Raw genomic sequence first — 22,560 nt, 5'->3', positions numbered from 1 at the left:
CACGTCACAGGTCCTAGGCGATCTCCTGGCCAATTACACGGCGCGGCGCCGGGCCGCGCCGCTCGCGCATGCGCAGTGCCGCTCGCGCATGCGCAGTGGGTGCCCGGCCGTGAAGCCGAAAGCTGTCACGGCCGGGTGCCCACACTGAAAATTAAGACGCCGGCCGGGGAGGGGGGGAGAGGAGCGGAGCCCCGCCGGCGCGTCGCTGGAGCGCTGGAGCAGGTAAGTGCCTGTTTATTAAAAGCCAGCAGCTACACTTTTTGTTGCTGCTGACTTTTAATAAACATACAAATGGCTGGAACTCCCCTTTAAGCTGAAGGTCACATTTTTGTATAGTATACAGTATGTTAAAATCACTTTAAAATGTATTTGTATTTTAGCTGAAAACACGACTGATGTGGTCCAAATTTATATCGTGTGCGATCCAATAAAGTATGAAAACGTGCGCAAACTGGCGACCCTCCAGCTGTTACAGAACTACAAGTCCCATAAGGCATTGCAAGGCTGACAGTTGCAAACGCGACTCCCACAGGCAGAGGCATGATGGGACTTGTAGTTCCACAACAGCTGGAGGGCTGCCACTGCTCTATTTAAAGAACGTTACAGCTGTTTCTTCATAACTTTGCTGTCTCACCGCTTTAACAACAAGTTTTATGGGTTTAGCATGAGCAAGTGACTATGTAGTTTTTATTGAGAAACAACACAATGATAAAAACAGCCCAACCATAGAGTAATAGAGAGAAGCTGACGTCAAAAGAGTTAAATCGTGTACACTTTGTACAGCAAATGAGCAGGGAAACGCCCCTGTCAGGCATCTGCTCCATTCCTTTACCTGTACATGGAGGTGTCAGTCATGTCCAAGCTCCTCCCATTCCCCGCCCCTCCCGCACAGGAGACATACACTCAGTGCACAGCCCACTAGAAGGAAGCATGTTCCGAGCGGCTGTCGGCTGCTTACCTGGCTGTTCCCTGCCGGCGCTGGCTGCTGTATTCTGGTGGAAGAAAGAGAAAAAGGACAGGCTTGGCCCGAGGCCAAAAAGATGGAGGGTGAGTGCCGAGGAGAGAACACCATTCATACTAATCAGGGAAGGACACTGACTGGAAAGGTTATTCTTGTGTAGTGACAGCATTCTATGGAGATCCATAGATCTATGGAATATTACCATTCCCTGCTCATGGCTCTGCTAGGTTCTCATTAACCTCTTACCCCCCGGACCATATTGCTGGTCAAAGACCAGAGCACTTTTTGCGATTCGGCACTGCGTCGCTTTAACTGACAATTGCGTGGTCGTGCGACGAGGATCCCAAACAAAATTGGCGTCCTTTTTTTCCCACAAATAGAGCTTTATTTTGGTGGTATTTGATCACCTCTGCGGTTTTTATTTTTTTGCGCTATAAACAAAAATAAAGCGACAATTTTGAAAAAAAATGAATATTTTTTACTTTTTGCCATAATAAATATCATAAATATAATAATTATTTTTCCTCAGTTTAGGCCGATACGTATTCTTCTACATATTTTTCGTAAAAAAAACATAGAATGCTGTCACTACACAATAATAACCTTTCCAGTGTCCTTCCCTGAATCGCAATAAACATTTATTGATTGGTTTGCGCAAAAGTTATAGGGCTAGATTCAGATAGCCCGGCGTAATTTTCTGCGGACGTAACGTATCTCAGATACGTTACGCCGCCGTAACTTAGGGCGCAAGTTCCGTATTCATAAAGAACTTGCGCACTAAGTTACGGCGGAGTAGCGTATGTGGTACGGCGTAAGCCCGCCTAGTTTTTTTCCCCCAAATAGAGCTTTATTTTGGTGGTATTTGATCACCTCTGCGGTTTTTATTTTTTTGCGCTATGAACAAAAATAAAGCGACAATTTTGAAAAAAAATGAATATTTTTTACTTTTTGCCATAATAAATATCATAAATATAATAATTATTTTTCCTCAGTTTAGGCCGATACGTATTCTTCTACATATTTTTTGTAAAAAAAAGCATAGAATGCTGTCACTACACAATAATAACCTTTCCAGTGTCCTTCCCTGAATCGCAATAAACGTTTATTGATTGGTTTGCGCAAAAGTTATAGGGCTAGATTCAGATAGCCCGGCGTAATTTTCTGCGGGCGTAACGTATCTCAGATACGTTACGCCGCCGTAACTTAGGGCGCAAGTTCCGTATTCATAAAGAACTTGCGCCCTAAGTTACGGCGGAGTAGCGTATGTGGTACAGCGTAAGCCCGCCTAGTTCAAATGTGGATGATGTGGGCATGCGCCGTCCGTGAAAGAATCCCAGTGCGCATGCTCGAAATTCCGCCGCAAATCGTCAATGCTTTAGACGTGAACGTAACTTACGTACAGCCCTATTCGCGAACGACCTACGCAAATGATGTAATCGACTGAAAATTCGACGCTGGCCCGACGTCCATACTTAACATAGGATACGCCTCATATAGCAGGGGTAACTTTACGCCGGAAAAAGACGTAAACGACGTAAAAAAATGCGCCGGGCGGACTTACGTTTCTGAATCGGCGTATCTACCTAATTGGCATATTCCTCGCATAAATCGACGGAAGCGCCACCTAGCGGCCAGCGTAAATATGCAACTAAGATACGACGACGTAAGAGACTTACGCCAGTCGGATCTTAGCCTAATTTTGGCGTATCTTGCTTTCTGAATACAGAAAGAAGATACGCCGGCGCAGCTTTGAATTTACGCGGCGTATCAATAGATACGCCGACGTAAATTCTTTCTGAATCTAGCCCATAGTGTTTACAAAATAGGGGGTAGTTTTATGGCATTTTTATTAATATTATTTTTTTTTTTTACCAGTAATGGTGGCGGTCAGCGTTTTTTTTTTTTTTTTTTTTTTTTTTATCGGTACTACGACATTATGGCGGACACTTTTTACACATTTTTGGGACCATTGGTATTTTTAGAGCGATCAGTGCTATAAAAATGCATTGATTACTATAAAAATGCCACTGGCAGGGAAGGGATTAACACTAGGGGGCGGGGAAGGGGTTAAGTATGTCCCTGGGTGTTTTCTAACTGTAGGGGGGGTGGACTGACATGGGGAAATCACTGATCTTCTGTTCATACATTGTATGAACAGAAGATCAGGCATTTCTCTCCGTGACAGGACTGGGAGCTGTGTGTTTACATACACAGCTCCCGGTCCTCGCTCTGTAACGAGCGATCGCGTGTGCCCGGCGGCGATCGCGCCCGCCGGGCACGGGAGTCAGAGGCGAGCGGGGGGCGCGCGCCCCTAGTGGCCTGCGCGAGAGCCAACGTATAGCTATGGGCTCTCGCGCAGGGGAGCCGACCTGCTGCCGTATAACTGCGGCGGCTGGTTGGCAAGCAGTTAATCGAAGTATTTTCCTATAGACTGCAATGTACAAATATATTCCATATATAAGAGATGAGATATCTGGCATCCTTGGAATCGGTGGTGGTCAACTTGTTGTTATTCAGGGTCTCAAGTGCAGAGCAGTGTAAAGGGCTGCATATAACATTTATTTTATGATGTACTACAGAAAGCGATACAATTAATGCCCTGTACACACGATCGGAATTTCCGGTAGGATAAAATCCGATGGCTGTCTTGCATACATACTGTCAGACCAAATTCCGACCATCCAAAACGCGGTGACGTAAAACACTACGACGAGCCGAGAAATATTTAATTCAATGCTTCCGAGCATGCGTCGACTTGATTCTGAGCATGCGTGTTTTTTTCTCCAGAGTTCCACACAGACGACCGGAATTTCCGATCGGAAAAAAATGAAAACATGTTCTATTTCTAAACTCAGACGGAAAAAAGTCAGATGAAAAAATTCCGTCTGACTTTTTTCATCAGAAATCCGATCGTGTGTACAAGGCATTAGAGATTGAAACAGGAAATGGTACGAGCCCACAGGCATGCCACAAGAGATGGTCAGAGCAGTGACGGCTGGTGCTCAATATTTTTTTTGGGGGGGGGGGGGAATCACCAGCATGCGTGGCGGGACAAAAATTAGGAGAAAAGTAGATGGACAGCCGCACACCAAAAAATAACCTTGAAAAGGTAGCCTTTATTTGTGCAAAAGGATAAAAGCACTACAAAGCACAGCAAGCAGTGGGATATAAATAGCTGACGCGTTTCGCACAGAGGTCTAGTGCTTAATCATAGCTAAAAAAAAAATGCGTGGCGGGGGCGTGTCCAAGATGGCGACGGGAGCGGACGTGTAACTGTCGAGCTCCCGCTCTGAGATTCCTTCCTACCTTGATCCTGTGTGGAACTCGGGCTATTTCCTCACCCTTTCTTGCCCTGCCTCCTGGGGAATGCGCCGGAACAACAAGGGGAGTCAGACTCGCCGTAAAACCACCGTTGCGGGCACTCCACCGAACACTGGGCCTAAGCCGCCCGCACCAACCAACCGCATGGCGGATCGCGCGGACTCCCCGCGGGACGGCGCGATCCAAGCTGGATCGGAGGCATTTGAGGCCCTCATGGCGGCGATCTCCACATGCCAATCCACCCTCACGGTGAAGATCGATCATGTGCAGGCGGAAACCGCGCTGATACGCCGCGATCTAGATGCATTCCGGGACCGCGTGTCGGAGGCTGAGAGGCGGGTCTCTGACCTGGAGGACATTCAAAGAGACCACCACTCCGACATCCAGGCCCTGAAGTCAAGAGTGAAGATCCTTGAGCACAGGGCGGAGGACGCCGAGAACAGGAACCGCCGCAACAATCTGCGGGTCCTGGGGCTCCCCGAGGGTGCAGAGGGCACGGATTCCGGCGTCATTCATGGAGCAGATCCTTCCAACCATCCTCCCTGGAGCCCGGTTCTCCCCCTACTTCTCCATTGAGAGGGCCCACCGCATTCCCGCGACCAGGGGCCCTGTAGGTTCGCCGCCGCGCACTTTTATATTTAAACTCCTTCACTATCGGGACCGTGACACTGTTCTCCGGGCGGCTCGTCTGCAGGGAGATCTGAAATTCCAGAACGCCAGACTTCTGATCTTCCCGGACTACTCCGTGGAGACACAACGCCAGCGCAAATCCTTTGACCACGTCCGCGCCATGCTAAGAGATCGAGGGGTTAAGTATAGCATGCTTTTCCCCGCCAGGCTTCGGGTTCAAGACGGCGAAAGGGTGCAGTTTTTCACTTCCCCGAGAGACGCCGCGGCCTGGGCTGAATCCCTCCCGAGATGAAGACCTGGACTTTTACCCTTCAATTCTTTTGTCGCCTGACTGTGAGTAAGCTACTGGGGGGGCTCCCCAAGAGGGGTTGGGGGTTTATTGCCTTTGCCTGAAAATGATTGGGGGCCACTATCTCTCATATGGCAGCCGTGGGACTCATCGCCTCATCCTCTGGGGTCAGAGACCGTGCAGATCCGCAGCATTCACAACCTGTGACACACAACCTGCCCTATTGATGATTGGGGGGATTGGAAGGGCTGCCCCCCTGCTTTCCTGATCCGTTCATTGATCGCCCCCCCCTCCGTCTCCCCCACCACTGACTATGCTGCCGAGGGTGAACCCCCACCCCTCCCCCACGTCCCCCCTCTACCCACTCCCCCAGCTGACTTTAACTGTGGGGGTGCCCCCCCCTCACTCCTTCAGGAGTTGATTCACCGCAACAAGGCCTAGTCACCCTGCTGTGACCCTAGGTGTTCTCTCCCCGTTCTTCTTTTTTTTTTCCAGGTTGTTTTTTCTCCCCCATTTTTTGCCTTTTTGTTTTTCTCCCTAAGAACTGCGCCCCCGGGGCTCCGGGTGATCCACACATTCTTATCCTAAGATGGATTCTCAGGTTCCTTGACTGTTTTACATTAACAGGAGCGGGTAGCCGCTTGTTCACTGCCCTCATGTCCGGCCTGAGGGCTGGGGTTTGTTATGGGATACAAGCCCTCCTCCGCGTTTGGGGGGGTGGCGGGGTGGGGGGGGGGTTGGGGAGCCCTGTTGGCCCCCGGTTATGTTTTAATGTGATGTGTTTTATGACAGTACTAATAGCTTTCGTTAATTCATGTGCATTGGTGGTGGGTTGGAGCCCTTCCTCCGGCAGCAATGTGGCCTGGGGGAACGGTCCGGGGTTCATACCTATGCCTTATCCTCATTTGACTTCCCCGCCAGGTCACCATGGCAACCCTTGAAGTCCTCTCCTGGAACACACGGGGCTTAAACTCGCCCATCAAGAGATCCCTGGTATTTCAATTCATTAAGAAACATGCACCTCATGTTTGTGTGTTGCAGGAGACGCATTTGGTGGGTAGCAAGACCCTCAGCCTTAAGAAACCATGGGTGGGTCATCACTACCATTCCACGTACTCCAATTATGCTAGAGGGGTCAGTGTTCTCGTCCTCAAGTCACTCCCTTTCAAGCTTCTTGATCTGGTCCTAGACCCGGAGGGCAGGTTTGTGCTGGTGCATGCGCTGATTCACAACCTCCCGTGGGTTCTGGTGGGGCTGTATCTCCCCCCTCCTGCCTCCTTGGGGGTCCTGGGGGTTCTTGCGGCCAAATTGGCGCAATTCCCCTGTGACAATGTGGTCCTGATGGGTGACTTCAACCTGGTCCCGGACACTGGTATGGACAGGTTCACCCAGTCGGGTACTACTCGCCAGGGACTGGCGGAATGGGCGGAAACATACAACCTCACGGACGTCTGGCGGTGGAGATACCCGTTGACTCGGGCCTTCACCTGTCACTCGGCCACCCATAGATCCTTTTCACGTATTGACTTGGCATACGTGGGAGCGTCGGTTTTACCTAAGGTGAGGGACATTACTATTCTTCCCCGGGGGATCTCGGACCATGCCCCTTTACTCCTTTCACTGACCTTGACGACTGAACCAAACAGCACCCTGTGGAGGCTCTCCAGATTTTGGGTCTCAGACCCGGAGGTGGATCCCAAGTTTAAGGACTCCCTACGGTCTTATTGGGCGGATAATCCGGGTACGGCTGCGGAGACCACGGTTTGGGATGCCTTCAAGGCCTCCTCCCGGGGCCACTACCAGTCCATTATTTCAGGAGTGAGGAGGGAGCGTAGGGCAGAGCTCACAAAAGTTGAAGGGGAGGCAGCTAGACAGGAGGCCCTTTATGTTAGTACCCGTGACTCTAACCACTACTCCCATCTCCAGTCCCTGACGCAACAAGCTGTCCTTCTGCGAACGGCCTTGACGCAGAAGAAGCTTCTTCATCAGTCCCAGCGCATTTTCGAGCAGGGAGAACGGACGGGGAAGCTTCTGGCCTGGCTGTCTAAGGAACACTCGGGCGCGTCTGCTATAGGCCAGATTAGGGACGGGGAGGGGGACCTCCACTCGACTCCACAGGAGATCAATAAATGCTTCACGGATTACTACCAACAATTATATAGCTCCAGAGTGGCTTATGATGTGGCCGACCTGTTGAGATACCTGGAGGAGGTGGACATCCCGGTTCTCACTCCCTCTTCCGTGCGCAAACTAGACGCCCCGATTAAAATAGAGGAGGTTCAGGCAGCTTTGAAAATGATGCAGGGGGGAAAGACCCCGGGACCGGACGGTTTCCCGGTCGAATTCTACAAACTCTACGAGGAAGATTTGGCCCCCAGACTAAGGTCGCTTTTTGCTGGTGCATCGGAGTCGGGAGCTCTCCCGGACTCGATGAGCGAGGCAATAATTGTGGTCATCCCCAAGCCTGGGAAGGATCCAACCCTGTGTTCTTCGTATCGCCCGATATCCCTCCTCAACGTCGATGCAAAAATTTTTGCGAAAATCCTGGCCAACAGGCTTAACACTGTAATTACAGCCCTGGTCCACCCTGACCAGACGGGCTTCATGCCAGGCCGCGGTACTGATATTAACCTTCGTCGATTGCATACTCACCTGGCACTGGCTGGCCCTGGCGACCCCGGGGTGGTGGCCTCGCTCGACGCCGAGAAGGCCTTCGACTCGGTCGAGTGGGGCTACCTCTGGGCAGTTTTGACCCGCTTCGGGTTCGGTCCCCGCTTCATGTCCTGGATACAAATGTTGTATGCTCACCCTAGGGCACGTATTCGTACCAACGGGTCCCTGTCTGCCTCCTTCCCCCTGGAGCGGGGGACCAGACAGGGGTGTCCGTTATCACCGGCGCTGTTTGCCTTGGCCTTGGAGCCTCTGGCCGCGCACATTCGGCGCGACCCGGAGGTTCGGGGGATCAGGGTGGGTAACCTGGAGGAGAAACTGTCCCTCTATGCTGACGACGCCCTGTTGTACCTGGCGGACGCTTCCGCCTCCCTACAGAAAACGTTGTCACATTTTGAGGTGTTCGGCCGGTTTTCGGGCGTGTGTATCAATTGGGACAAATCGGTCCTGCTCCCGCTCCACCAGTCACTGTCCCGGGCGGACTCCCACACTCCTCTCCGGTGGGTGGATGAATTCACCTATCTGGGGGTGAGGGTGGGACTCGAGTCGGGGTCTTACCTAGACAAGAATGTTCTCCCAATACTGGACCAACTGACCAAACGGTGTGCGACATGGCGTAACCTTCCCCTCTCACCGGTGGGTCGAGGGAACCTCATTAAGATGGTAATACTCCCCAAATTGCTTTATTTTTTTCGTCAGACCCCTGTTACTATCCCAAAGTCCTTTTTTCGACGGCTCGACAGTATAGTGATGGCGTTCGTCTGGGCTGGTAGCCCTCCTCGGGTTGCTAGACATACTCTTTATCTTCCCCTCTCGGGGGGTGGACTGGCCCTCCCAAATTTCTTGGCCTACTACTGGGCGGCGGTGCTAGTGACGGTCAGGTGGTGGTTTTCCCAGCCGCGACAAAATCCGGCGGTCAACCTAGAGGCGGCGGTTTTGGGATCCTATGCTGCCCTGTCCAACCTGGTGTTTCGGGGGTGCAGGGCTCATCCCTCTGTCACGAGGCCCATGGCGACGGTGGTTAGGGTGTGGGCGTCGTCCAGGGCTCGAATGCTGAAACCAAATACTGCCTCCCCACATACCCCGCTTTGGGGCAACCCACTCCTTCCCCACCTGAACACGGTCCCGGACCCGGTGGTCTGGGCCCGACGGGGGATCCTCACCCTCCGGCATGTGATGCCGGATGGTGTGGTGATGCCCTTTCAGGACTTGTGTCGGACCTATAAAGTCCCTTCCTCATTTGGCTTTAGATACACTCAGCTGCGGCATGCATTGACGGCCCAATTTCCGGACTCGGTGACGCTCGAGTCAGATTCGATAGAGCGTCTTCTGATCTCGGGGGTCATGGGGAAGCCCCTCTCATCCCTCTATTTGAGATTTACGGTGGCATACGACACGAACACGACGGGGACACTGACCAAATGGACTGCCGACATCCCGGATCTGGACGAAGAGATCTGGGAGGAATGTGTCTCCTCCTTTCTCCCGTCTATGATTGCCTCTAGAGACAGGTTCATTCAACTTAAATTTCTCCACAGGGCATACTACACCCCGCAGAAGTTGGCTAGGATTTACCCCTCAAGGTCCCCGGAGTGCACCAGGTGCCTGGGAGACACGGGCTCCTTCATCCATATGGTCTGGTCCTGCCCTAAGCTGGATCAGTACTGGAGAGAAGTGGCAGGGGTCCTCTCGGATCGTTGTGGGATAGAACTAGTCATGGACCCAAAACTGTTCCTCCTAAGCTACTTGGGTGAGATTGAGGGAGACAGGTATACCAAACTGAGCATCACCTTTGCTCTGTTTTATGCTAGAAGGGAGATCCTACTTCGATGGCGGGGCTCTGATCTTCCCACTGTGTCCTCCTGGCTGGCCACGATCAACAGAGTGCTCCCACTATATAGGCTGACGTACGAGAGCAGAAACTGCCCAGCTAAATTTGAAAAGATCTGGTCGAATTGGATTGAGTCCCCTGGCGACTTGGTTGACTCCCCCCCTGCTGTGTCCTGAATGCTGAGGGGCTGTGGGTGGCCGGGGTTCCCCGTCCCCTGCCCCCCCTCCCCGCCCGCCTCGGCGTGCGGTGCCTCCCCCTCCCCTTCCCCCCCTCGTCCCCCCCCCCTCCGGGGGGGGGCGGGGGGGTGACGGGGCGGGGGCGGCGGCCGGGGGACGCCGGCTGGCGATTCCCCCCGGGTGACGGGTTTTTGTCTGTGTTGTCTGTCCCATTGTAGATGCTGCTGAACTGATTCCCCACCAATGTAGTCCTTTGTTTATGACATCTATGTATGAACTTATGCATTCTGAGTAAGCCTTGTGATCTTTGTACTGTCATTTTCAAGTGTGTGTTATTGTCTGTTACCAAAATAAAAAACTTTGACTGTTAAAAAAAAAAAATGCGTGGCGGGACACAAGAGGGGTGATCACCAGCACTTCCTGAGGCTTCAGGAAGGTGACAATCTATGTTTAGTCTGATGGGAACTTTTATTGGCATCTAGGTGTCAACTCTGGCCTAGAACCTGGCCCTGTCCTTTCCAATGCTAATGAAAGAACATTTGTTTATGACTGATACCGAATACTATATCTTTTATAACCCAGAATTACACTACATCTAAAATTTGGAGCCAGACATGAAGGTGGTGATTGGATTAAGAGGCCGGACGCATTGGATGGGGGGTGGCACCAGTGCGCCCTGCATGAGCGGTCACCACTGGGTCAGAGCCTACCGGCATGCCGCAGGAGATGTTCAGAGCCCACCGGCATGCCGCAAGAGATGTTCAGAGCCTACCGGCATGCCGCAAGAGATGGTCAGAGCCTACCGGCATGCCGCAAGAGATGTTCAGAGCCTACCGGCATGCCGCAAGAGATGTTCAGAGCCTACCGGCATGCCGCAAGAGATGTTCAGAGCCTACCGGCATGCCGCAAGAGATGTTCAGAGCCTACCGGCATGCCGCAAGAGATGTTCAGAGCCTACCGGCATGCCGCAAGAGATGTTCAGAGCCTACCGGCATGCCGCAAGGGATGTTCAGAGCCTATCGGCATGCCGCAAAAGGTGGTCAGAGCCTACTGCCATGCTGCAAAAGATAGTCAGAGCCTACCGGCATGTTACTAGAGATGTTCAGAGCCTACCGGCATGCCGTAAGAGATGTTCAGAGCCTGCCGGCATGCCGCAAGTGATGTTCAGAGCCTACCGGCATGCCGCAAAAGGTGGTCAGAGCCTACCGGCATGTTACTAGAGATGATCAGAGCCTACCGGCATGTTACTAGAGATGATCAGAGCCTACCGGCATGCCGCAAGAGATGGTCAGAGCCTACTGCCATGCTGCAAAAGATAGTCAGAGCCTACCGGCATGCCGCAAGAGATGGTCAGAGCCTACCGGCATGCCGCAAGAGATGGTCAGAGCCTACCGGCATGCCGCAAGAGATGGTCAGAGCCTACCGGCATGCCGCAAGAGATGGTCAGAGCCTACCGGCATGCCGCAAGAGATGGTCAGAGCCTACCGGCATGCCGCAAGAGATGGTCAGAGCCTACCGGCATGCCGCAAGAGATGGTCAGAGCCTACCGGCATGCCGCAAGAGATGGTCAGAGCCTACCGGCATGCCGCAAGAGATGGTCAGAGCCTACCGGCATGCCGCAAGAGATGGTCAGAGCCTACCATCATGCTACTAGAGATGGTCAGAGCCTACCAGCATGCAACAGAAGATGGTCAGAACCTACCAGCATGCAACAGAAGATGGTCAGAACCTACCGGCATGCTATTGGGGATGGTCAGATTAGGGATGGTCAGAGCCCAGCAGCATTCTACAAGAGATGGTCATATTATAGTTTTTGGAGACTGGGGACATGCTTTAGGAGGCAGTCGTAGACTGAAGAATCATCAGATGAGGGTTCCAGAGATCACATCCTAATCTGACTGTATAATATATTAAACTGTGTAATATGAGGGCCTACCTAAACTATCCACATAATTTGTGTCCAATGAGGCAGGCCTTTGTACTTCATACTTGTTGGTAGATTTAAATAAGATTGTACAATCAGATTGTAATATGCTTGGCTAGCTTGTTGGACTCTAATTTTATTTTTTTCTATTGAGTCAATTACATATATGCGGTGCACTTCAGTGTGTATCGGATGCAAATTTCACACTCTTTACCTTCTTTGGGAACGCATCGGAAGCGCACATCTCAGCGGTTTTGAACACAAATTCAATGAGAAAAACAAAACAGCATGCCCCCCCCCCCAATCCAACCAGGCCCTCGGGTCTAGTACGGGTTTTAGGGGAACCCCACGCCAAAATAGTTTTAAAACAAAATGTCATGGAGTCCCCCCTAAGATCCATACCAAATCCTTATCCGAGCATGCAGCCTGGCAAGCCAGAAAAGAGGGGGGAAGAGCGCCCCCCCCCCTTCCTAAACCATACAAGCCACATGCCATCAACATAACCCAACATGTGTACCATCAGAAGGAATTATTTTCATCTTTCTGCTGCGAATATTTTAGTTTTAATGAGAGATAAAATGGGTTCCTTAGATCTGTTGATACTATCAAAGTTTGCAGACCTTCTGGGGCCTTGCGAATGCCCCCTGTGGATCCTTGTAACCAAGATGACTATCAGTTTTCTTTGAGGCTTCAGGAAGAGAAGGTGGCAATCTATGTTCACTCTGATGGGAACTTTTATTGGCATCTAGGTGTTAACTCTGGCCTAGAAGCTGGCCCTGTCCTTTCCAATGCTAATGAAAGAACACATGTGTATGACTGATACCGTAAACTATATCTTTAATAACCTAGAATTACACTACATCTAATGATTTTACAACTTCTACAGATCACAGCACATCTCGCTAAGTCAAAACTATTCTACTCTTACTTTTATGTTACACCTTCCCACCCCAAAGCACCTTGTCTCCATGTTGATGGGACAAGAGCCTCTTCCCTATAACCTTGGCCGGTGGTTGTTGGGGGTCTGCGGGCAGGGGGCTTATTGAAATCTGGAAAACTCCTTTAACAAGGGGGGCCCCCCAGATCTTCGCTCCCCACTATGTGAATGAGTAGATTGTACCCCTACTCATTCACCAAAAAAATCCTTTATTAAAATACAAAAGCAATGTCCCCCTGGTGTAGTTTCATCTTCATTCATTCATGACACCTGCCGCCACCGCTGGCTGACCTGAAAAAACAAAAAAAAGCTCTGCTCGCATTGAAGGCTCCCGCCGTCTGACCGTTCCTACATAGGGGGGCGGGGCCACCCGAACTGCTCCTTAACAACCAGCTAATGTTAAAGATGCAGGTGGCTGCCGGCTCTAAAAATTTGCATCTGAACCACATATAAATTGCAGCTGAACAGCTACTTTGGAGATTCGCAGTGAAAACTGAGGGAAAATTTGCATCAGACATGTGGGACTCTAGCTTTAAAAAAGGGATATTGGGCTGCCTCCACACTGATCCACAGGTGAAGTGCAGTGGTTAGCTGCACTGAGTTATAAACTTCTATTATATCCTGCGGGTTTGGTGCGCTTTTTGAAAGTTTTGGTGTGCTTTCAGAAAAAGCACCACACCCTCAAGATGTAGGAAACGGTACGGGTAAATTGCAGTGCATCAACGTGAAAACGGCCTTATAGGGGGCTCAGAACAGTAAGGACTCATTTTTTTTTTTTTTGCGGTTTGGGGGACGGTAAAACCCCATAGTTCATTGTCACCTGTTTCCAAATCGGTGTCCCTCGCTCTTCAAGAGCTTGAGCACCCCTGGTTTAGATGGTCATTTTATACCCAGCTTTAAGCCTAGTACACACTGCTAGTTTTTTGTTTTTTTTCAACCCAGCAGGCTGAAGGGAAAAAAAGTGGCCACTTAGGTCAAAGCCGCTGTACTTACACTCTGATGTTGGCACAGAAACCTCCCCTGCTGTTCTATTGTGTTCTGACAGGGCGCTGATTGGGAGTCGGTTTGCAGACCTTTTCCAGTCATGCCCCTGCAGTGCACACGGGCCAAATGTTGGCCGGTTTCTATTGAACTGGCTAATGCCACCCAACATTCGTCCCGTGTGTACGGGGCTTAAGACTTATACTTGAGAAGTATTTTCCTTGATGGAAGAATCTTTCCCTTTTCTATGGAGTCTTTGAGAGATCATAGACTCAAGCATACAAAATATACTTAAAGCCGAGCTCCACCCTAATGTGCAACTCCCACTGATCGGAACCCTCCCCCCTTCGGTGTCACATTTGACACATTTCAGGGGGGAGGGGGGTGCAGATACCTGTCTAAAGACAGGTATTTGCACCCACTTCTGGCCACACAGTCTGCGGGTAGACTGCGGGCAGGACGTCACCTCCCGTACTCCCCCGTTGTGTTCTGGGAACACTCGGCTCCCAGAGCACAGCGGGAGCCAGTCAGCAGGCGCAGCGCAACTCGCGCATGTGCCGTAGGGAACCGGGCAGTGAAGCCGGAGCGCTTCACTTCCTGGTTCCCTCACCGAGGATGGCGGACACAGCCTGATCGGATCGGAGGTATGACACAAGTCGGTTTATATCTGCCAGTCCTTAGAGGTGAATGGAGGGTCCAATTGGGTCGGACTGACCGTGTGACAGGCTCCCATGGCTGCTTTCACACTGATGCGCCTTTGTGTACCTTTGGCTTTTTTGCACTTTGCAATAGACTTCTATTCTATTCTGCAGGTTTGGTGCACTTTGAGAAAGCTCACCAAACTCGCAGGTAATAACAGAAGTCTATGGCTCAGTGCAGGTAACCCGCAGGTGCGCTGCCCTGCATCTGTGGATTAGTTTGAAAATAGCCCAGTAACCACTGCAGAACAGATATGCCCATATATAAACTGTGATTTTGGTAATAACAGTATTCTATGAGATTGCAGGCCCTACACACCCCACACTTAACTTACCCAACCACCATAACTATAATGAAGAACAAGAAAATATGTCAAATAATGGCCGTGGCACTTTTATTGGCTTTAAAGCTTTTATCAAATTTTTGACAAAATTCTAACTTTATTATTACAAAACCATATATCAACATAACATCATACAAATGCTCAGTTATTCGAACTCAAGCAAATTAATATAATATATATCAGAATATAAACCCCCCCCCCCCCCCCCCAGCCATCCAGGATGACCCATCCACATAAAAGTGCAAGCAGCGGCCACTTTAATGGGTATAGGGGGCACGCGTGCCGCGTCACTGAGGAGTCAATACGCGGGCCGGCGGCCGCAATGTTGGCCGGGCACCTCCGATCGCTCCTGACAGAGCCAGAACGGGGATGTGTGTGTGTAAATAAAACAAATCAACTGGACGGTCAAAGAGGAAGTCCCAGCCTCTGTATTCCCTTATATGCAAATCCCAGGAAATCCAGAAGTTTCCGGGTGTTCCCATTGGATCCCAATGGAACTGCTCATTAACATTTAAAGCGGCAGTACTCCCTATAACTATGTCTATCTTTATCCTAATAAGCATCATTAATACAATATATATTGCTGGCCATACTTGTGGGATCCCCCTGGAAGCTGGAATTCACTCTAGTAGGCATGACTACTAGTGATCTGGCTAATATGTTGAGTGGCTAGCCTTCTGCTGCTTAGTGAACCCAGGAGGTTGCCCTCTTGGCACGGGCACTAATTCAGAGAACAATTTTTCACCTCATACAAGCAGAGAACCTTTTGTGAGAATGAAAAGTGTTCATCGAATGGAACCTGTGTCAAGCGAGCAACATCCTGTGCTCACAATGCAGCAGAGGAGCAGCTCAGCATGAGACCCAGAAGCTAGTGAAGATCATTGTAGTAGTGATGCCCACTTCAGGTATGTCTATCTACTTACACTGGTCCAAGCTGAGCCAATGTGTAAAAATTACCATACCTGGAATTTATCTTCAACGTTTAAAAAAAATTATATTATATAAAATTATAAGACGGAACATACAATTTATTCAATGTGTCGTATAATCTTACCTTTTGTTGACAATCGCTACTTGCAAAAATGTGACTAACTTTTCAAAGACTTGGGGCTTCTGCCAAAATCAACACATTACTGGTTATTACTTCCTCATTCACACACACCGTATCTTACAAAGTCACAAATGACCCTGTCCCGGTCATGCATATCAAATGGCTTGGTATTTGCACAGAAAGAATTTGTCACAGCTAATACATTTCCAGTGTGTGTGTGTGTGTGTGTGTGTGTGTATGTATATGTATATGTGTATATATATATATATATATATATATATATATATATATATATATATATATATATATATATACACAGAGCTTTTTTTCTCAGAAAATAGGTGCAGGAACTCAACCACGACCCCGTTCATATTTCACAAACAGTAGAAGGGTCTTAAAGGGGCATTAAATACCAGGATTGCATTCCATACAGTGCAGAATTTAGGGGGTTACATACAGAGTGCAGAGCTGTCACTTGTAAACACAGAAACCAGACTTCTGTGTTTACAAGTGATTGTGGTGAGCAGGCGCAAAGGGTCTGAGCCAGAGGTGGTGGAACTGAGTTCCTCCAAGTTCCCCCTGAAAAAAAGCCATATATATATATATATATATATATATATATAATGGAAAAATGGCTCCCTTGTACGAATGGCCGTAGCTGTACGGTGGCCGCTTTAAGGGGTATAGGGGGCACGCGCGCCGCATCACTGAGAAGTCAATACGCGTGGCGGCAGCCGCAATGTCTGCCGGGCACTTCCGATCGCTCCTGACAGAGCCAGAACGGGGATGTGTGTGTGTGTGTGTAAATATAACAAATCCACGATCTGACAGGGGAGAGGAAACATATTGTGTGCTCCTAGTATATAGGAACAACTATTGGTCTCCTGCCCCAGGCAGTCCCATCCCCCCTACAGTTAGAACACACTGAGGGAACACATTTAACCCCTTGATCGCCCCTAGTTTTAACCCCTTCCCTGCCAATGACATTTACACAGTAATCAGTGGCTATTTTTAGCTCTGATCACTGTATAAATGTCAATGGTCCCAAAAGTGTCTGATCTGTCCACAGCAATGTCACAGTCCCAATAAAAAAAAAAATAAGAAGAATGCCATACATCTATCCCCTATTTTGTAGACGCTATAACTTTTGCGCAAATCAATCAATATATGCTTATTGTGTTTTTTTTTTTTTTTTTTTTACCAAAAATATGTAGAAGAATATATATCGGCCTAAACTGAGAAAGAATTTTAAAGAAAAATGTCTAATAAGACGTGGCCATTCACTAAAATTAGAAGAAAAGCAGTTTAACCTTAAACTGCTCAGAAGGTTCTTTATTGTAAGAGCAGTTAGGATGTGGAATTCCCTTCCACAGACAGTGGTTCAGCGGGGAGCATTGATAATTAAAAAAAACTATTAGGCACCTGAACGACCACAACATACAGGGATATACAATGTAATACTGACAAAAAAAATCATACACATAGGTTGGACTTGGTGTCTTTTTTTCAACCTCGCCTACTATGTACCCACTATGTAAATGGAGAAGCATCAGACTGATGATGGCCGCTCTCCTCCTATCGGCATGTTCCTTGTTAGCACTGTAGCACAACTGATTGTCTCCTTGTGCTGCTTCTTTCTCCTCAATCTAAGCTCTACTGTACAGTAGACTGCAAAAATCCAAAGGGAAGTCAGATTGTGGTACTTACACTGCTTGCATTTAAAAACACATTTAAGCAGTGGCGGCTGGTTGTAATGTTTTTTTGGGGGGTCGGCAAACCATCAATATTCATTCACTATTATAACACACCTGGGTGTGGGCTCAGAGCGCAATGCTCTGGCTCTAATCGGGTGCTTAAAAAAAAAAAAAAAAAAAAACCCTGCCGCTGTGATTCATTCGCCCAGCATCCTGAAACGGGCCGGACGCATTACTAGGGGGTGGCGGCGGCGATGGAAAGGGAAGGCTGCGCCCTTAATGAACGGGCTGCCCCTGCATTTAAGGATGTGTAAATGATTACAAACGTGCATTAATTTTGTGTCTTTTATATCTATCACAAATTCAGCTTTAAAAATAAAAGCGTTGTTGGTATACATAGCCTTTTCTAAGATTATAACTGCCATTAAAGGAATACTTCTACTGACTAGCTTGCTTTGTGATTAATTTGCTAAGATGTCTGAATTAAGAACGCCTGCATTGCCACAACCAATTCTTTGAAAACTTTGTGAAGTTGCAAAGTACAGTCTAATTATAAAATACAATTATATTTTCTTTTCAGAAGGAAACTCATCCATACTACAATTTGACTGTAAGAGTGCTAAGAGCCCAAAATATACATGGCGCAGACATGTGTAAGTCATTTTTTCATTGCTTTCAATGTGCACTAACACTACCTAGAATGATAACACTGGACATTCATTTCTATGCAAGTTTGTACTTGGAAGCAACCTTGCCTCTGTAGTATACAAAGTAGATGAAAGCATACTTGTATAAAAATTCTGTATGTATATAAAGTGATTGTAAACGATCACCTTGTAAAAAAATATATTTAGTTTAAAGTAGAAATTACCGTATATACTCGAGTATAAGCCGACCCGAATATAAGCCGAGGCACCTAATTTCACCACAAAAACTGGGAAAACGTATTTGACTCGAGTATAAGCCTAGGGCAGTGGTGGCGAACCTTGGCACCCCAGATGTTTTGGAACTACATTTCCCATGATGCTCTACTACACTGCAGACTGCATGAGCATCATGGGAAATATAGTTTCAAAACATCTGGGGTGCCGAGGTTCGACAAACCACTGGCCTAGGGTGTCCATCTGCATGCCTCATTTTGCCTCACCGTGTCCATGTGCATGCCTCACTGTGCCCATGCCTCACTGTGCCCATGACTAGACTGATGTTTAACATGGGAGTCTATAAAAGGGGTGCCTGGCTTTGAAAAATCGATGCTCCCCGACCGTAGGTCCCCCAGACAACAATCTTTGCACACTTGCAGAAGAGAAATGTGGCTACACGTGTGCCAAGTTCTGGGGCCAGGGGACCTAGGAACGGCCGGTACCAGGTCCCCAAAGTCACCAAAGAAATGACCGTTTAACATGGGAGTCTAAGGAAGGGCTCAAACAAGGAGAGAGGCGCCTCTGGGTGCAATACTTTAAAACAGTTTAATTTTAAAAGCCACAAGTTAAAAAAACACTCACATTTTGGTGGTCAATCAAAAGCATGTAGAAGCAAATTCCTCAGAAGGATAGGTAGGTATCATCTGGTGGAGTCCTTTCCCTTGTCTCCACCAGATGCACCAGATGATACCTACCTATCCTTCTGAGGAATTTGCTTCTACATGCTTTTGATTGACCACCAAAATGTGAGTGTTTTTTTAACTTGTGGCTTTTAAAATTAAACTGTTTTAAAGTATTGCACCCAGAGGCGCCTCTCTCCTTGTTTGTCTCCTAGATTGGAACATGGTCTCTGTTCCCTACTGACGGCAGCCCTGAGTACATACCCCCATCCAAGCATACCCGCACATCCCCCATCACCACCCCTACAGCCGGAACTTTTACTGATTTCAGCTTTTTATATTGACTATGCTGCCTTTAATAACAATACTCTGATAATTCCTTGCGCATAATTTACTCGCTATATTGTCTAAGGAAGGGCTGCCCGGCTTTGAAAAATCGGTGCTCCTCGGCCGTAGGTCCCCCGGTACTGAGTCCGGTAGATCAGGCGCAAAAAGTTGACTCGAGTATAAGCCGAGGGGGGCATTTTCAGCACAAAAAAATCTGCTTAAAAACTCGGCTCATACTCGAGTATATACGGTAAATGCAAAACAATTTTGTATAGATATAAAAAACATTATAAATACCTTTTTTTCCCTTTTTTGTAAGTGATCACTTTGCCTCTGTTCTTAGCTGCATAAGAGTTTGGGGGGGGGGGGGGGGAGAAGCAAAGCACACTGAGCTTCCCAGTGAATGGCTGTGCAGGGGGGGGGGTCAATGTCAGGACAAGTCTGATCATGGAGGTAAGCATAGTGTACTGAGTTCCCAGCATAGCTAGAGAACTGACTAAGGTGTGCTCTCCTGGTTGGTGTGCTCTCCTGGTTGGTGTGCTCTCCTGGTTGGTGTGCTCTCCTGGTTGGTGTGCTCTCCTGGTTGGTGTGCTCTCCTGGTTGGTGTGCTCTCCTGGTTGGTGTGCTCTCCTGGTTGGTGTGGTCAGTTTTTAGGAGGAAAGCAGAGGGACTGGCAGGAACACCAGGGATTTCACACAAAGGAAGCTATACAAAGAGAACAGGATACCTTTCTCATACAAGTACATGGTACAGCAGGCACATGTAAGGAATATGAAGTGTTGGGGTAACAAACGCTTTAAGTTTCCCGCTGGCCACACCATGAAACGCTGCTCCAATCCTCAGAAATGATCGATCTCTGTCCACACAGAAAGGGACACTTCCCAGATTGTCTGTTTCCTGGGTCCCCTGCAGCTCCCAGTGGTTCCTCCTTCTGGCCTCCACATAACTACTGCAACCTGAAAGGGAACATTCGCACTACATGCAGTAACCTGTGTTTTTCCTCACAATCGTTTTCTATGTATCATGTTTACACTAGAATGCAGAGTTTATATGCATTTCAGAGATGTGCATTTTATCACACAGGAATGCACGTAAATGGGCATAAACACCCCACGTCGCAACGCACCTCTCGCCCACAGAAATTGTTAGTTTTTGAGTGGACTACAGTAAAAACATTTCCGAGACTCTTTAGTTCCCTGATATCCCTTTTGAGATATCCTCTCCATCTTGTTGAACTAGAGTACACTTCACATTCAATGAGAAAAATGCAAGTCATTCTCAGATTCGCAGCCACACAGAGCAAGCAGTCCCCTGCAGTTATTATGCAGAAGAAAAGCCACTAAGCACAGCACCCAGGAGATTGTGGCCATCACTGTAGTAGCTCGGGCTACTACATTGATTTTTAGTTTCCACAGAGACCAAGCGGATATCACAAATGCATGTGCCCAAATCTAAGTAAGCAAAACTGGGCCACTTATCAGGGCTGGATCTAGCCTTTTTGATGTGGGGGTGCAGTAAAAAAAAGTCAGGTGAGGTTGTGAGGTCAGCAGGACAGTGTATAAGAGTAAGTAGGGCAGTGTACAGGGGATGAAGAGGTCAGAGTATATGGTCAGCAGCAATGGCGGCTGGTGTTTTTTTTTTTTTTTTTTTTTTTGGGAGGGCAAACAACCACCCATCCCCCCTGAGTGGCACCCACCCCCACCCCCCCCTGCTGTTTGCTGGTTGGTCCAACACTAACTCCATTGTGACGAGTGGCATGCAGCGCGGTGCAGCGGCTCGGCTCCAAGTCTTTTTCTCCATGGCAGCTTCCAGCTCCTCCTAGGCGTACAAAAGGATCGCCTGTCCTTTTAGCCAATCTGGTGACTGGTGCCAAAACCTGCTTCCTGATTGGCCGGGAGGAGGATCAGTGTTACAACAGCGAATATTGATTCACTGTTGTAACACACCTGGGTGGGCTCGGAGCGTACTCTCTGTGACCCGAGCCCACCCTATATTGAAGCCTATTGGAGCCTTTGGCTCTAATTGGTACTTAAAAAAAAACAGCCCCTCTGCATTGGAATCCATACGCTGGTGTCCTGAAAGGGGCTGGACACATGGATAGGGGAGGTGGTGATGGACAGGGGGGATGGTGCCTGTGGGCCCTTAATGAACAGCAAGCCGCTCAGCACAGAGCACTTTCCATTCATTCATTGTTCAGTAAAAGTGAGGCTGCAGAGAAAGGGAATTGGGAATCTCTGTCCTCAGTCCCTTTCTCTGTCTCAAATGTGGGACATCCGGAGCTGGTTTCGACTACTGAGCAGTTATAGAAATGTCCAAAATTAAAAATGTATTCTAAAAATAAAATGTAAAAAAATGTAATTCTAAAAATGAATTTAAAAAAAATGTAAGACTTGTTCCTCCTGCTTTAACCCCCACACCACAACTGTGTGCTTTAAACTTGGTTGAGGGGCACTTACAGAGGAGTGCTATTCATCTGAATGGGTCTTGTACGATGGGGGCATCATTTCTGCCATGGCTGCAAAGCATAGCATAGCATTGTCTCTGTAGCATTTTAGCAAATATATAATTTGATATTTTCAAAGGGTTTGACCCTGTCAGGTAGGTTCTACAGGACCCCGTGATTTCTAACAGCAGCCCTGATGCAAAATATATCATCTGTGGAGTTCAGATTTAAAATCATAGGCCCGGATTCACATACATCGGCGCATATTTATGCCGGCGTAGCGTATCGAATATACGCTACGCCGACGCAGCGCATAGAGGCAAGCACAGTATTCACAAAGCACTTGCCTCCAAATCTATGCTGGGTTTCTTAGTCGTAACTCGTCGTAAGTGGAAGTGGGCGTGTGCCATGCAAATGAGGTGTGACCACATGTAAATGATGGATTGAGCGTCATAAAAATACGAATAACGTACGGCGCATGCGCCATCCCATGGACGCATCCCAGTGCGCATGCTCAAAATCACGTTGAAACCACTGCCTAAGATACGTCAAATCACTGCCTACGACGTGAACATAACCTACGCCTAGTCATATTCACGTACAACGTAAACGACAAAAGATAGGACGGCTTGTCTTCCCTGGTCTATACCTTTTGCATGAGTTGCGCCTCATATATGGGGAATAAATTTACGCTGGACGTACGACTTACACAAACCACGTATATTATGCGCCGGGCACAA

The 22,560-nt window shown here is 48.5% G+C and overlaps 1 protein-coding gene across 1 annotated transcript in view; it reads left to right on the top strand.

The window, feature by feature from the left end:
• Positions 1-888: 888 nt before the first annotated feature.
• LOC120920799 (cytosolic phospholipase A2 zeta-like) overlaps positions 889-22,560 on the top strand; it is a 94,096-nt gene continuing 72,424 nt past the window's right edge. The window contains exons 1-2 of the mRNA XM_040333111.1: positions 889-1,047; positions 18,088-18,160. Of these exons, the coding sequence (XP_040189045.1) occupies positions 931-1,047; positions 18,088-18,160 (190 nt within the window). The 5' untranslated portion in view covers positions 889-930. The remainder of the gene's footprint in view (positions 1,048-18,087; positions 18,161-22,560) is intronic.

Source organism: Rana temporaria, chromosome 13 (genome assembly GCF_905171775.1).
Source record: "Rana temporaria chromosome 13, aRanTem1.1, whole genome shotgun sequence".
NCBI classification, from domain to species: domain Eukaryota; kingdom Metazoa; phylum Chordata; class Amphibia; order Anura; family Ranidae; genus Rana; species Rana temporaria.
Note: the sequence above shows the minus strand (reverse complement) of the source record. Positions and strands in the feature narration are given on the sequence as shown.